Consider the following 18329-nt stretch of genomic DNA (forward strand, 5'->3'; position numbering starts at 1 on the left):
AAATTAAAAAAATAAACTTACTAAGAGTAATAAAAATCTGCAGCGTAATTAGTCATTACAGTGTGTTAGCGTACACTAAAAATCTTAATTTAGTAAAACTCAATTTAGCCAAAAACGAGCTTTTGCTACCGTAACCTTAATGTTCAAAATACTACAATAATTATACATGATAATACATGATAATTCTCATCATTGTATTAAGCTCGTGTAATAAAACTATTTGAAAAAAGCTGTCGTAAAAACGTGACAGCAATTTTCACATTTAAATTAAATTTTTTTAATGTACATTCAATTAAAAAGCTTAACTTGAATTTACAAGGTTTTGATAACAGCCTGACGATAACTTTAAACTACTTTTTTGAAAAACATATATTCGCACACCCATCCTCCAACTTCTTTCTCCACCCACCCCTTTTATATAAAGTAAACTTATGAAAATTATTATACTTTTTATGATTCAGTATTACAAAAATACCTAGAAACAGATCTTACATTTATGACACCAAAATGTGTGGTGATGTATTCCCCCGGAAGATTATTGTAGTCGAGGAAACTTTTATTTACTTTTATGTTGTACCATTTATAAATAAACATTATTTATGATAAAAAGTTTTCACTTTATTTTGATACAAATTATTAAAACTTATTCTTTGCACGATATTTGAAGGTAGCTTTTAAACTTTGAATTTTTGTTAAAAAGGTTTTTTTGTATGTCTGAAAATACAAAAGTTTTCAATTAATGTTAAAGTTTTTTTCTGCTCTAAAAATGGTACTTAAGCAAACAAATAAACTACAAATTTTCTTTAAAGATTTATTTTAATAATATGTAAATAAGCAGAACAAACAATAATAAATAACAATAAGTATTCTTAAAAGCTACTTAAAATATGCATTATACTTTCAAATACGAATTTCAAATATTTGATTCATCTAGACAGTCAAAGAGTCAAATAAAAAATACTGAAACAAACATCGTGAAATAAACTTTAAAATGACTAAAAAGTATTGGTATCAGTATATTGTTAATAATTCGATAATTTTCTTTAGATTTATAAAGGTATTGCTTTTATAAGATTAAAGTCAATGGGCGTGTTTATTCTTATACTTTCGGCTCAATATGTCATACTGTACTTTTATGTACGGCATTCTTTTGTCTTGCTTATACTATAATTACTCTGTTTTTGTTGTTGTTTTTTAAATATTTTTTGATTTTAGATTTTAATAAAAATATAAGCTGTATACTAATAATAGCATAAATAATTTTGTTTACTCATTCTTTTAACACCTAAGAACAATTTGTTGTCATGAACATTAGAAATTTTTTGCTATTAATTTTCACTTTTATGCATGCTTTTCAATTCATGGCTTGCGGAAAAACACCACTTCTAAAAATAGATGGTAACGTTTTGATTGGTGGATTAGTTGCAGTTCATGATGCAGGGGGTAATAACAACTTACTATGCAGTAATAACATAAGTATGTTTGGCATAATGAGAGTAGAAGCAATGCGTTATGCAATTGACAAGGTAATTTAACGTTAAAAATAAATATTATTTTATATTAAAATATATTAAAATAATATATTAATATAATATATTAAAATAAATATTATCTTGTCATCTTAGCCTCTGTCATTCTAAATATTTACAGATTAATAAAGATCCTGATCTTCCTTTCTCCAATGGAATGAAATTAGGTATTGAAATTCGTGACTCTTGTGGAACTGAAACAATAGCACTAGATGAGTCTCTACAGTTTATAAACGCTGATGAACTGTCATGCAAAAGTCAAATAACCAAACCGTTTTATGGTGTTGTAGGAGATGGTTCAAGCGTTTCTACTGCTTCAGCTGCAAGTTTATTATCGCTTTTTAAAATACCATTGGTAAGGTGATTTATCTTATTGTCTCGATGTACAAAAGAATCCTTATTTTGTTATTTCTTGTTTATCAATGTTATCTCTGTTTTACAAAAATAAAATAGTGAAATAATAACTAGATTAATATTTATTTATAAAAATAAAAATAATTGAAAAAAAGTTTTCATTAACATTTAGTTACGAATAACTATCACATCTAAGTTACAGTTACATAATTCTACATGTATGTTTTTTAAAACAAAAAACGTTTTCAATTTCTGTTGGAAGACTTTCTAATATTACAAACAATTGAATTATTTTTAAAAAAATTGTTATAAGGAATGAAAAAAATATTTATACTAAAAAACATTTAAAGCACTAACTATCCAGTAGGCGCGGGACCTAAAAAAGACATCTTTTAAACGTTCAAAAGACGTCCAAAACGTTCAAAAGACGTCCAAAACGCTTAATAGACATTTAAAAGACGTCTTTTGCCCACTCTGTGCCCACAACAAAAATTAGAACTAATAAAAAATAAAATTAATTACCAATCAAATAAAATACTATTAATGAACAACCAAATACAAATATTTACTTCTTAGTTACTTATAGTATATAAAATTTGTAAAATAATTTAACCCACAATTTGAAAATTTTTTTCCTATTATAATCTTAAAAATAAATTTTTCCAAGTTAAAGTTGTAGTAATTCTTGAATTTAGTTAGTTGGCATAATTTAATTAATTGGTTGAATTTATTTAACTACAAAGCTAACCTTTGATTCTCTAAATGAAAAAATTAATTAAACTAGGTAAACATAATTTTTTTTTTTTTTATTATTGATTAATAAAAATTAACAGAATATTGTAAAACTGTGTCAGAGGTTTGGTAACGTTATTACTTAAAAGCAAAAAAATTCAAAAGAACTGAACTACAAATTAAAAGCTGCAATTGTTGATGCAATTGTTGATGCAATACCTAAATGAAGAAAAGGGTATCAGGGAAATTGATAAAATCAAATAAAAGATAAAATTACTTAAAAACGGATCATTTCACATTAATTTGTTATACTACTAAAAAATTTTCACGAAGTTTCATCTGCTTACTTAAAAAATGTGCTTAAAGAAACAAAAAATTTTTTGTTAACACAGACAGAGTAATAAATTTACAAATGAATAAAAAGCAGTAACAATAACTTTAACTTGTTGTTACTTTTTTTATTCATGTTCTAAAAAGTACAATCAAAGCAAACTGAATTTGTTTCAAAATAATAATTAAAGTAAAATTTTAAAAAATAAAATTAAATCTAAACAAATTTTTTTAATATTAATTATGTTTAAGAGAATATTAGTTGTTCAACTAATATTCTGAAAATAAAAAGAAAACTACTTGGTTTAGCAACCAAAAACCATTACTTAATTAAATTTTTAAAAAACCTTCAGAGAAAGCTAATTTAAAGAGAAAACTGTGTTGTATGGTAGGGTGGGCAGCATGCGCCCCTTGATAAACTTTACTGCGCACAATTAGTACTTTTACAATTTCTAGCTTTTTTCTTTTTAATAATATCAACGTTTACTTATAAAAGAAGACGTTAAATTGAAATGAAATTAAAAAAAAACCTCATTAACTGTGATAAGTATAAAATTCAATAAAAAAATATCGGTACAAACACTATTGTCCCCAGTCATGGGAGCAAAATGCTTCCAGGGAAACGACTCACCCCAAATAGTGACAATATTATTAAAAGTTCTTAAAAAAGAATAATTATTCTTAAAAATAGCTAACAGTTCTTTTAAAAAACTCATTCAGTTTTGCAGCATAACAACTCCTAAATCCTATGCTTATAACATTTATCAACGTGCATTACTACAACAATTGATAATTAAATAAGAAATACTAGAGAAAGCTACGAGATTATCAAAACCTTTGTAAAAAAGCAATGCTGCATTAAGAGTTCTAAGGTTAGGGGAAGGGGAGGGGTTTATTGAAATAAAGGTAATGATCATAGTTTCAAATGCATGAGCTTTAATGACAAAATGTGTTATACATTCGGTGAACACAGAGGACCGGTTTATCTACCAAATCAAATTTAATCTTAAACGGTCTAATTACCATTTGCTTAAATAGTTGCGTGACATAAGAATCGCTTACATTTATTTTGCTCACAATTTTCCCAGCAGCGCATTTTTCTCTTCAAGGTATTAATGAAAATTGTTCTGACTTTTTGGTGAAATTATAGTTTCTTATGTATGGGGACTTTTGTTTTGTTTACTTTTGGTCTGAAATTTTATGTTTCTTAAATAATGATTTTCATAATCTGAATTTAAGTAGCAATGTTTAGTTTACTAAAACTTTACTAAAACCTGTTTTTTTACTAAAACTGTTAACTAAACTGGTTACTAATCTGCTTACTAATCTAGTTACAAAATACTGTTTTTTTACTAAAACATTACGAAAAGTTTTTTTTTTTTACTACAAACAAACCACCAACTTCCTTTACTTGCCCATTTGTGTGATTGCGTAATGCTACTTGTTAGTGCTTTAGTCTAATCCAGCTTTTTCCAGAATGCAGCCTTCATAGCATCTTATGCTAATTTTATTCTATTGTTTGTTGTATCTCTCTGTTTTTTCCACATATTACCATTATTTATGTTTTAATCTTTTAATATGAATCTAAAGAAATATCAAATTTACATTTTTTACTTTACTTATCATATAACAATAAATAACTTTTGCTTAAACAAAAGTTGTTTAATAACTATAAACATAAAGCTAAACTCAATTTTGTTTTTAACTTACTTTTGAAATAATTTTAAAGCTTTATAAATATTATTTAATTGTTTGAAATTCTGAATTAACCATGTATGTAGCCCTCCAAGGGTGTTATAACCCAAGTAAACCAAGAACATCTTGCCTCATTTGTATGTTTATTTCTAGTAATTGCAAGATAAATAAAAACTTTATTGCTCGGAATTCAAACTATTTAAACTATTAATAAATCTGAAAAAAATACTTTCGCAAATAAATAATAAGCAACCGTGGAGTTCAGCCACAGAACCAAGAGGTTCCTTGTTCAACACCGGCTCTAGCCCAACAAGCGACATTATTAAGTTAGGTTAAGAAAGAGGCGTGTTATAGGTTCTCTTGTAGCACCTTAATAACTTTTTAAAAAAATGCTCTTTACTTAACAAACATTTGCAATTAGCAGCAACATTCTAACAAAGTACTCTGAAAATTGTAAACCAAATTCAACTTTAATAAAGGCAGTAGTAACGACACTTTTTATTCGATGATAATTATAATATATAGATCATATAAATATTATTATTCTACAATACTCCCACAGAGACAGAGGGGCTTCTTACTTCAAGTGGGTTTTTTGTCTCATCGTAACCTCCAAAAATTTTATTTTCACATAAGTCGTTTTTCAAAATCATTTTTACTTTTGACTTTTAGATCCTAAAAATAAATAGTCAAAACAATAATTTCTTAGTTTTATATAAATAAAAGATGTCACTAGAAGTAGCAACTGTCAATACTACGTTTGAATAAACAAAAAAAGTTATCATATTTCTAATGATATATAAGGTATTCCAAACTAGGATTGAATATTTATAAAAAATCTTTCTTCATTCAAATCAACAATAGTAATTAATAATTTTTTATCTGCAAACAGTTTTACTAATATTTTTATCTGCAAACAATATTTTTATTATTTTTATCCGCAAACAATTTTATTTTCATTTTATCTGCCAGCAGTTTTATTTTTATTTTTATCTGCAAACAGTCTTAGCAGTTTTCACGGTCATCACAGTCAAATGCCGGGAGGTCACCGCAAAAAATCTTTTTTGGAGGTCATTTTGTTATTCAGCATCTTTTATGAAAATTGCCTTAAGTCAAAGATATTTTGTAATTATTATTTAATTGTAAAAAACAGCTTGAATTATTTACTTTGATTGCTTTTAAAAGTAAATGCTAGGTTTATAAACTTTGTTGTGTTAAAGGTTTTAAAATATGAAGCGATTTAAAATATGAACTGCAACACAATGTAAACAGATATTGTTTATTTTGGTTGATGTTTTTATCTTCGTTTTCGAAATCTGTAATTTAATAGAAATTTAAAATTATTGTTCTATTGTGATTTAACTTATGCTGTTTTATGCTAAAATACATTGAAGAAACAGTAATTAAAGAAATGTGTAGCAATATAAAAAAGAAACGGTTGCTTAATTTAATAAAGCGTTTTTCTAGGTCTGGAGGCTAGTGACTGATTACTATAAAAGATTTCGGAGTCTAAGGCTATTTTAAAGCAGAGACCCTAAGCAGACATAAGACCATTAAAAAAGAAAAAAAAATCTCCGGAAAAAAATAGGCCCCTAAAACTGCGGTACCTAGAAATATTGCCCCCCCCCCCCCCCCCCCCCCCCCCCTCCTTTCTTCTTCTTAAAGCAGCACTGCTAGAGGCTAATTTTTTCAGAAATGCTGAGGAGAGAGGGAGGCTAGCTGTAGCTAAATAAGACTTGTCCTAGTTTGAGAGCTACTTTGAGAGATCAGTATTATTATTTTTTTTTATTTGTATTTAGAGATGTTAAAAGATTTAACGTGATAAGCGTTATTCTACATTGGTTTAAGTTTTTTAAATCCTAATTTAAAAGACTTAAACCAATGTAGGACTTTTCATTAAGAGAGATATCACGAATAGCGGAGATTACAGTTGCTTGATACACAATGTTGCTTCTTAAACATTTATTGAACAATGGACAGAGATTTCTATTAAAGCAATTACAGTTTTCTTGATTAGGATTTGCATTGTTGCTTAAAATGTATTTGTTGTGCGAATTTATAATGGATTTTATACTTGGCATACAACTATAGCTAACATTGAATGTATTCCTGTTAGAGATTTTATGCAGTTTGTTATTATTAGGAAAATGTTTATCAATTAGCTTCAAAAAACATTTTCCCACATTGGTGCAAACATTTTTGCTGAAAGCAGGGTTAAAACAAATAATGTTGCGTGCTGGTCTCCGTTTTTGAGTTGATATTGCTTTAGGATTAAACGTTGGACTAAATTTATAACCAGACTTAGATAAAGTTTCATTATACAGAGCGACAATATTTTAAAATATTTTTTTGTCAGAGGAATTTCCAGACATTTTAAGTTCAACTGAGTGTGGTATTGGAACGTCGAACGCTCCCATGGAAACATCAACCATTTGATTGCTTTTTCCAAACCTGATCATTTTTAAGAAGCAAACCCTTTCTTGCATGAAATATTAATGATATGTTCTTTTTATTTAATGTAAGGTGTTGTTCGGCAATATTGGTAGAGTTTTTTAGAAGTCTTTTAGTGGTAAAAGGGTAGAAGTCAATAATACCAAAAACTAAAAATTTATAAAGGTGTTTATCTTTTATGGCCTTAAACCAATTGATAACATTTCAAGTGTTTTTCCATTGTTTTAATTTTAATTTATTTCTTAGGTATGTATTAATTTTAGAAGATTATCTTTTCTAATTCTAATTATCTTTACTAATTCTACCTAATTTTTAGCAAGATTTAATAAACGGACAGTCGGGTTGTTTTTGAAATTATCTTTATGGTCTTTTAACAGGGCCTTCTTAAGAAAAGGCATCGGCATCGTGCAGGAATTTTCTTAACTAAAGGCCGGTTTTAAAAAAGCTGTTTAAAGATGTAAAATATTGTTAGTTATTTTTAAAAAAATTTAAAATAAATAATTTATGATGCCTTTAATATGCTATTTGCCAAACTGTTGCTCAATTTAAAAGTCTTCAGATTGTAAAATATCTGTATACAAATTTCCTTGTGAAGTATCTGAAAAAAGCAAGTGGTTTTTGAGTATTCCTCGCTCACACTGGACTTTAACAAAATATAGCGTTGTTTGTAAATTGCATTGGCAAGATAATGCTGAGTTTATTTTATATCGTTTATTTTAATCCTCCATCAGTGTTTCCCAATATCTTTAAAAGTTGTCTATCCTCTCCACCACCAAAAATGAGAAAAACCTTATCTTCTCCTTCAAAACGAGGTTCCGAAAAAGATGAATTGAAAGAGTATAAAATCATTGATAATTTAAAATTTAAAGATGTTGAAAATACTTTTCGACTGAAAATGAGACAATTACTATTAAGCAAAACAGTTCTTTTTTTTATCCAGTCTTACGTTTTTAGTTGTGGGGTTCCACTATTTTTGCTAATCAAAGTTTAATGTTTGAAGCAACCTCATAAAACAGAATAACTTCATTTAATACAAAGTCACCTTTAAATAAAGCTATTAGATATCTAAAAGTTAAAGATCTGGATCATAAAATCCAAATATTATTTCAGCATCTAAATGTAATGGAAAATCATTCTTTTGGCTTTACTGTAAATTCGCCTGTGATAATTATTAAGGCTTTTGAATATTTTGCAACAAGTCGTTCCGCTTACAATCAATTGTGTTGTGATTATCAGTTGCCAAGTATTCAAACTTTAACTCGTACAACTTCAAAAATAAACTCTCAAGATGATTTGCTTTTTTTAAGTTCTGTGCTATGAAAGTCTGAGGGAAAAAAAAGAAATTGTGTTTTATTGATAGATGAAGTTTATGTAAAAGCTGCTTTATTATATCAAAGTGGAAATATTTTTGGAAAAACCGTTAACTATCCAGAGAAATTAGCTACTACTGTACTTTCATTTATGATCAAAAGTCTTTATGGTGGACCTGAATTTTTAGCAAGAGTTTTATCAGTTAGTAATCTAACATGATTTCCAACTAGACCAAACCAAATTAATTTTTAACAACGTAATTTTTTTATGTAAAGGTAAAGTTGCAAATATTATTGATACTAATAAAGTTAACTGAAGCTTTTTTTCTAAATTCAAAACAGTAGACAGTAAACCTTGGTTATGTCAAAATAAAACTTATATTTTATATGTCCATCTTTTGAAGTGCATAAGAAATAATTGGCCGACTTTAGTTAACTTATACACACTTGAAAAAAACCAATTATTAAAGTTATCTAAGTTGACTGAAACATCAATAAATCCTAAACCAATAGAACGACAAAAAGTAAGCACTTGTTTACAAGTATTCAGTGAAGAGACAGTTGCAGCTTTGAAAACTCATTTCAAAATAGACCAAGAAAGTGTCAAGGATACTATCTTTTTTTTTTGATTTGATTATAGAGTTTTGGAAAATAGTGAATGTTAAATGTCCTGGTGCAAATCTTAGATTTAGGAATGAGTCCGGTAATAATGAAGTTAACTTAAAAAATTGCTTGCTATTGCAACGATGGCTGAAAATATGAAACCAACATCTGGTAAACGAGTTCGCCAGTTTACAAAAGAATCAAGCAATGCACTTTCACATTCTTGTCGTGACCTATTTGATTTGTCTTGCCATCTTTTATCAAGAAGGAAATGAATGTGTAATTTTAAGTTGATTTTCTTCCAATCCGGTTGAAAAATGCTTTGGAAAATTACGTCAAGGATCAGGTGGTACTTATTTTGTAACCGCTAAATTAGTTATTGAAAAAGTACGTATTCAACATGCTAAGCTGGTGCTCCAGTGAAATATTGATGTAGAAGGTAGTGATGGCCATGACTGTCTTTTATGTTTTGATGATTTAGATGATGGGGAAATTTATATTACAATTTAGCAGATCTAGAAGATAGCATAAACATAGAAATTTTATATTCTATTGTTTATATTGCTGGTTATGTTCAAAAGTATTCCACTAAAGAAATCGGAGATGATACAGTTACATATTATGAAAAATACGGAACTTGTTTAAATACATTAAGAAGGGGAGGACAAACTAATCCATCTGACACTTTATCTCAATGGTCCTTATTTTGCTAAATATTTTTTTCTTTATTAGATAAAAGAGTTTGCAGAACTTTTCTGATTCGACAGTTTACATTTATTGTAGAGTGGTACATATTTTCTGTTTCAACGAAACAATGCCAAACGATGGCAAACATGTTTAAAGTTTTAAAGAACTTTACATTACTTCTCACACTCCCAAAAGTAATAAAGAAACTAAACTCAAACAAATTAAGTTTATGTAAACGTTTTTTTTCCTATTTAGTACAAAATAATTTTTTTTTTTTTTTTTTTTTTTTTTTTTAACGTTGCTTATTATTTCTTTTAAATTGAAAATCTCAATTAAAAATGTTTTTATTGAAGTTACGAGCATTTTAAAAGTTATTAAAAATTTGTTAATTAACCTCAATAAACTATTTTTGCAATAAGAAATAAAGAATTTTTTCAAACAGACTGTTAACTACTTGTATGTTTAATCTTAGAATAGCTATAAAACTTTTGTTAATCCGCCTTTTTTTTTTAATCTGCCTTCAGTCAAAAAATTTTCCGCACGGTATATAGACCTTCTATAAAGAAGGCCTTGTCTTTTAAAATAATAAAATAATTGGAAGCTGTATTAATTTTAATTTAATCAAAAACTTCATGATTTTGAAAAGGCATTTACCTACTATGTTAATTATATTTACTATATATATATATATATACATATATATATATATATATATATATATATATATATATATATATATATATACATATATATATATATATATATATATATACATATATATATATATATATATATATATAATATATATATATATATATATATATATATATATATATATATATATATATATATATATATATATATATACGTGTATATATATATATACACATTTATATATTTATATATATATATATATATATATATAAATATATATATATATATATATATATAATCTTTAAAATTGTATTCTTGTTATACGATGTTTATATATGTTATATTATGTTGAATTTTGATTAAAAAAGCTGCGTATAAACTTTTTGTTTAAAATATATTTTGATATTATCGTATATTTACAATATTTCGCTGACCTATTGCGGTTAGCATCATCAGGTGTAATAAAAAACGTTGCAAAAATTGTTACAAAAATCAAAATTACAAAAATATCTTGCATAAATCAAACCGTCGAAAAAGAAGACATTACAGACGTAAAATAAAAGTAGTTTTTATTAAATAATATAATGGCGTCAGTTAAAATTTTGACCAAAATGGTCTCAAAGTTCTTTTGTTTTTATTCATTATATTTCTACCTTTAAATTTTCTATTCTTTTTTGAAAAAGATTTTTCGTTTGCACTTCGTATCTTCAAGTTTTTTGTTTTTTCTTCGGTTTTTTTTGTGAATTTCTTTGCCGTAAAGAGCAGTAATAATATCTTTTAAAATCATATTCTTGTTATACGATATTTATATATGTTGAATTTTGATTAAAAAGGCTGCATATAAACTTGTTATTTTAAATATAATTTGATATTATTATATATTTACACAAAAAAAAATATTATTATTATATTTATATAATAATATCAAAATATGTTTAAAACAAAAAGTTTTTACGCAGCCTTTTAAATCAAAATTAAAAAAGCAACATCGAAAAAAGAACACATCGAAAAATTTTTTTTATATTACAGTTAAAGTATATGTAAAAACACACTTTTTTTGCTAACTTATTGGATTTACTAAACAAAACTGGAACATTAGGAAGAAAAGCACTAAAAGATGAAGTTCTTATAAAATGCTTATATAAAATAAAATAAAAAAATAAAAATAAAATGCTTGTATAAAATTAAGTTTCAATTCAACAACAACAGAATGTTCAGAGTCAGATATACCAATAGGGTTATTAGGCTATAGTCTAGGGAAGCAATGTTTTGGCGCGACAAATTTTTGTAAAGATTTTTTTTTAATCTAATAAAAAGCGTAGTTGGAATCCGGGGTAATTATGCACACACAAAAAACGTTGATTTTAACATATCTTATCCCCAATATCCTAAATTATTTTGTAGTGTGAGTTTTTACTGAATTTTTAAAGTTTTTATTAAAATTAGGTGTTATTTTATTTTGAATATTTTTTAATAATCACAAAATATTTAAGATACCAAATGCAAACGAAAAATATTCTACCCCTCGCCCCTTTTCCCATCATAACTTGTAAGTTTCAATATCAAGATTCAACGCTAAACACGATTTTATGAGCAACCAAGCCCGTACCCTACTGCTAAAACTTGACTTTAAGTAAATTGTATTAAGGTGGTTGTATGGTCAAAATTTTAAAATCGCTTTTTTCAACCAAACAATATTGATTTTTTTCATACAGTATTAAAAACTGCATGAAACAAAAAAAAAAATCAAAATTTTACATTTGGACCCATGTTTTGGGTCGCTTAGTCTAAAAAGTCGCTGCGATAAATATTAAGACAATGGTAGATGCTATAAAACTCAAACTTTCAGTGTTTACTTGTAATATATTAAAGAACTCACGAAAGCAAAATTATAAAGTTAACTTAAAGCACCGAGGAGATACAGTATATACAGCTAATGGGTCAAATTTTACTCCAAAACAGCCCCCATTAAGACCCCATAACTATGCCAAAAAATAATATCAAAAAAATATGAGTTTATCATATATATTATTACAACTGTACAAAATTTTAAAGCACCATAACAAGTAGTTCTCAAGTTATTTATGCTCAAAAATGTCGTTCTGAGAAAACAGTAATTTAAAAAAATTGATATAGAAAAAAACAAGTTAAAATATAAAATAAGCTCTGATTTTATTTCTAAAGATTTCTAATCACTCTTCAATGTATTAGCTAATAACAATGTTAATAAACTAAGTTTCTAATGAGTTTTAATTAATTTTTTAAATACCATAAAGAGGTAAGTATCCTCGTTAAGAAAAATATAACAATTTTGAACTAAAAAAAAGTTTTTTTCAAAAAAGTAAAAATTATGATAACCAAATTAATATTTTTGAAACAAATAGTTACATCAATTGAAAAATAGTAAAATCACTAAAATATCCAGGGCCATAAGCTACTCCTTCACTTTCTTCATCTTGATCACTGTAACCTTTTCGTTATGCCCTTGTTTGTTTCCGACGTTGCTTTACCTCATCAGTCAATTTTTTGCAATATTTTTAATTTTATGACTATCTCTTTGATTGTAAAATGTAATACAGTTTTTGCCAGGATTTATACCAAGCTCTAAATAAACATTTAACATACCAGCTAATCCTTCATTGATATTAATAACAGCTGATGCTGCACCTATCTCTAAAGCAGTTTGCCCCACATAAACATCTTTTGGACACCATTTCCAAATTATTGCATTCAAGGCTTCATTATTGTTTTGAATTTTTCCATGAAGGCACTTTTTTAACAAGCTTTCATCTGATAAATCTATGAATACTGGCTTAATTATGTCTCTGATAAAAATAGGCATTCCAGGTTTTTCTTTATAAACGTTTGTTTTATTAATATTATCTGCTTAGTATTTGCACCAAGTATTATTATTTTGAGGACACATGCATGTCTTACATCAGAAGATGATGCCTCAGAGCAATGAAATAATACAGCTCCTTTATGATTAAGGTAATCCGATATGATTAAGGTGACAGTCATTTTTATGTTTTTGGATAAACTTTTCATATTCATCAGAGTTAAACTTATCCTTACAGAGTTCACAAGCTTTACATTTTTTTGTGCGAACACGATAGTGATGGCATTTTTCTGTATCAACTGCAATAACAGTTACTATACCATTTAAGTTGTTATGTCCTCGTTTCAACCATGTACTCAATGCAACTAAGGCATATAACAAACAAACTCGTAAAAAAAAAAGAAAAAACGATAATTTTATACAAATCTGATTGGTTGTTAGTGGCGAACCGAACAAGTTTTTATTTATTGATATTTAATTTATGCAAACAAAGAATTCGTAAATAAAGGAAAAATATGAAGCGCCTGTTAGTTTTGCAGGAGATATATCCATATAATAATAAAGATATCTTGAAGTGTTTTTTTGACAAAATTTATGAACTTAATTACAAATTAATACAATTGTGTTGGTATATTTATAAAAAATATGATACTTTTAAAAGCAGTTGAAATGAATTATGTTATATATATTTCATTTTGCGTTGTGCTAACAACAAAAAGTATTTATTAGTGACTTTCATAAGGAGTGGTTTTGGCGTATGAGATTTCGGAGCCATTTTTATAGGGGATAAATGAACAAAAACAATGTCGATCTCAATTGATACCAGAATGTTTTTGCCTTTCTTCTTAATTAATAAAATACAATGGATAACTTTTTAGATAGAAAACAATTGTATAAAATGATTAATAGACCATTACTTATCTACAAGCTGCACTTTGCATGAGATACGGATCAGAATAAATAAGTTTAAACAGTACCCCTTTCTTGTTTAAAAACAAAAATGAAGGGTAGAAAGACGTTTTTCTACTCAGAACTTTCTTGGATTCAACAAGTATCATGCCTTCCGCTACCTCTTTTAAATAGAAAAGCCTAAGTAGACCCTTCTATCACTTCATCTATTTTAAAAAAGTATACTTTAAATATAAGAGAATGCAGTTTAGAACAGAAAAATTGATGCAGTTATTAAAAATTTAACGCAGTTTTGGAAAAAAAAGTTGCGACTGAAAAGACTGACAGAAAAATTGTGACTGTTAAAACGAATTTTGTTTAACCTGGCGTAAACGTTGCTTGTTATGAAAATCTTATGGTGAACAAATTTGTCATGCTGCAGTTTTGTTTAAAAATGATTCCACATATACTTTATTTTGAAATGTTGGTTTCAAAATGTGTTTCAAATATTATTATACTAAAACTTTTATATAAATAATAACGAGGAGTGTGTTGAAGCAAAGAAAACTATTTTCTATCTTTACAATCTATTTACAGTAATTAGTAACATATACATAGAGATTTAACAGAAATAAATGTTAACATTGAGAAAATATATGCTGCTGATCCTATTGAATATACAGATTATAAAAAAATTTAGAAAAATTTAGATGCATGGCTAAACAAAAAAACTTAAAATAACTGTTGATTTTTTTGTTGTTTGCAGGAAAAAGTTTGAAAGTATAACGTAACACACCATTTTTCATTATCTGATATTAAATAATAGATATAGAAATATTGCTGAAAAAAGACAACTTCCATATGCTTAAATACCATTATGTATCAAATAACATAATACTTTTCCTGTTTGTATTTTTTTAATGATAAAAATCAAGAGTGCTAAAAATAAAAATTGCAGATTGAGCCTTAAATTGCGTACGGTCTATATCTTTATCTATATCTATATCTTTAAAATGTGTACAGTCTATATGCATATCAATTCGAGGATGTCCATTCTTGAAAAATATTTTGGGAAATCTTTTCTAATAAATAGGATAATCTCGAAAAAGGTCAGATTTTTCAAAAAGTGTCACTAAAAATGCTATTCATGAAAAAAAATTTGTACATGTGCTTTTGGAAACTAGTAAAATATGGACCATAACAACCAATGCATGAAGACAAATTATTTAAAAAAAAACTATTTAGTTATTTTATTTAAAACTCAAATACCAATGCCTTTACAATTTTAATACACAATAGTAAATATGGACTTGTAATATCAAATAATACATTGCACATTCCAATAGATAAAAGGTACTTTAATTATGAAGGAGTATTTTATTATTGATTAGTGTATTAGGTTTTGGTAACTTTGTTATAATAATTGATTTTCAAGTTTTGAGAACTTTTGCTTTTATATGTAGAATTATATTTTATATTTCTATTGTATTTCTGCATTAGCTTTTTCAAGTCTTTTATTTAAATGTTTATTGTTTTATAATGAAGAAAATAACATAAATTAATAAATAAATTGAATAAATAACATATTTTTATCTATTATATTAAGATAACATATTTTGAAATTATTCTTTTGGAAACTTTTAAGATGATATGAAATAAAAGGAGGAGTTTCTTGACAATTTAGATTGTTAACAATATCCAGTGGTGTTTTATATTATTTGCATTTTTATCTATCGAAAGTTGTTGGTTCTTTATTCTGTTTAAATCTAACTTACCACTTTTTGCATTAACTTTTATGAATACTTTACTGAATTACTGAGACTGTGGGCTAACATAAGTTAATGAGTTGAAGTGTTATCTTTTTCTGAGCTCCAATTTTCATAAAAAAATGTATCCGTTCGTTAAATATACTGAAATTAAGAAGATTTGAATAAAACAAAGTATTATTCTATATTACTTTTTTTAAGTCTTATCTCCTTTTTTTTGTATTAACGTTGTTGTAACATAAATATGAAGAACAAAACCACTTTATAGTGGTTTTGTTCTTCATATTTATGTAAAACTTAAACTTTGTAATACTAGTTATTTCAACTAAAAATATCCAATATTCGTCTATTAAAGTTGTTTACAAAAGCTAAAACAACGAAAAGCGTCTTATAATTAATTAAACAAAACCGCCATTTTGTTTACTTATCCCCTATTCGCCTTTTTGTTTATTTATCCCCTATAAAGTCATATACTTAAACCGCATGCTGTGAAAGTCCCTAATTATACATTACTGAAGTTATAATAGCTATTTGTATCGACTTTGTGTTCAAAGATATAATTGTATTTATAACAATAAGTTAAAAGTAACTTATGCTACTTTTAAATTATTGTTATAAAAACAAAATCTCAATTAAAGTTTACTACTGATATAAAAATGAAACGAGTTTGAAAAAGAAAACAATTTGTTTATAAAGTTTACTCTCTGTTTTTTAATTGTTTACGCACTCTAAATGGAATAAATTAATTTTTCAAGATGGCCGAACAAGTCCCGAGTATTTCGAAAAATGATACTAAATACCGAAACAGTTTTTTGAATGGGGCTAAAAGTTATAACTATTTGTGCAAAAATAACTTCGATAGAAAAACAACACTATCATAGTTTATCTGAATCTAACGTGACATTCTTAAACATACTCATTTAGGTGTGGTATTGAAAATAATAACTTCAATTATCATAAAAAAATGGTTTTTCATGGATAATTTTCCAAAATAATGTCTGATTATAAATATCAAGTTACATTCATTGAAAACAAACACAAATACGTGCTTTTATGAAAAAATCAAATCCATAGACATAATTCATAAGCCGTAATACACAAACATAAGTCGTAATACAATTACGCAAATAATACAATTCAGCGTACTAACAATATAAAACTAGGTTTCCAAAAGAAGATCATAAGGATCTTATCAACGGAACCTTAAAAAGTGATATTTATAACGTATATATATAAAATAAAAGATATATATATATATATATATATATATATATATATATATATATACATATATATATATATATATATATATATATATATATATATATATATATATATATATATATATATATATATATATATATATATATATATATATATATATGTAAAACATATATATATAAAAGATTTAACGTATTTATATTATGCAAAGATACAACACATTTTAATATATAATAAGCTGAAGATTTAACAAATACATTTTACATACATTTTAGTAGAATTTTAGAATGTTATTCATAGAGAGAATTAATTTTTTTAACTTAATTTTAAAAACAGGAAGAGTAATAGAAGGATCAAAGTTTGGTAATACTATTTTATTCCAAAGACGGGTGCACGATATGAAATACAAAATTGATTGAACTTAGTTCTACAAAAAGGTTCATTTAAAAAACTATAATTTCTTAATGTGTATTTAATTATTGGTTTAAAAAAAAAAAGTTCGTTAAAAACAAATAAAGATAAATCGTTTTTCCATATAAAAGTAAAACATAAGACATTAAAAACGTTCAGTTTATAAACATCTAGAACCTTCATATAATCAAAAAAATATTTTGAATGTGAAAAGCGATCCGCATAATTAACTACGCGGATTCCATGTTTCTGATGGCGATAAAGATGTTGTAAGTTACTTTTATCCGTACTTCCCCATGAATTATGAATTCCTGGTTATAATCCCCGATGATTGCATAATTTATATAATTGTGTATAAATGAATAATAGAGTTGGATTAAGTTTTTTTTTGTTTACATAGTTTTGGGCTTTGTATAAAATGCAAATATTTTTGGAAATTTTTGTGCTTACATGATCAATATGCTTTCTCCAAAAAATATTCTCATCAAGATAAACACCTAAGAATTTTATAACAGTATCTCTTTTTATTATCGTTTCATCAATATAAATTTGAGGCATATTACTTGGTAAAAAACGTTTTTTTCGCGCAGGAGTGAAAGATAACCCATTTTGTTTTGTTAATATTTAAAGTTAATTTATTAGCTTTAAACCAATTAGAAATAAGATTGAGTTCTTTGTTTGTAGTTGAAAAGAGTTCATAAACATCAGTATGGGATAAGAAAAGATTAGTATCATCATCGAACATTTGGAAGCATTGTTTAAGTCGTTTACATAGATCAAAAATAGTAGTGGTCCGAGAATAGACCCTTGTGGAATACCACAGGTTATGCTCAGGGGTTCACTTTACTGACCATCATTA

At 26.2% G+C, this 18329-nt stretch overlaps 1 protein-coding gene across 1 annotated transcript in view; it reads left to right on the plus strand.

The window, feature by feature from the left end:
- Positions 1 to 1195: 1195 nt before the first annotated feature.
- Positions 1196 to 18329, plus strand: part of LOC100210315 (metabotropic glutamate receptor 8) — a 37047-nt gene continuing 19913 nt past the window's right edge. The window contains exons 1-2 of the mRNA XM_065795682.1: positions 1196 to 1526; positions 1651 to 1884. Of these exons, the coding sequence (XP_065651754.1) occupies positions 1305 to 1526; positions 1651 to 1884 (456 nt within the window). The 5' untranslated portion in view covers positions 1196 to 1304. The remainder of the gene's footprint in view (positions 1527 to 1650; positions 1885 to 18329) is intronic.

Source organism: Hydra vulgaris, chromosome 04 (genome assembly GCF_038396675.1).
Source record: "Hydra vulgaris chromosome 04, alternate assembly HydraT2T_AEP".
Taxonomy (NCBI): Eukaryota; Metazoa; Cnidaria; class Hydrozoa; order Anthoathecata; family Hydridae; genus Hydra; species Hydra vulgaris.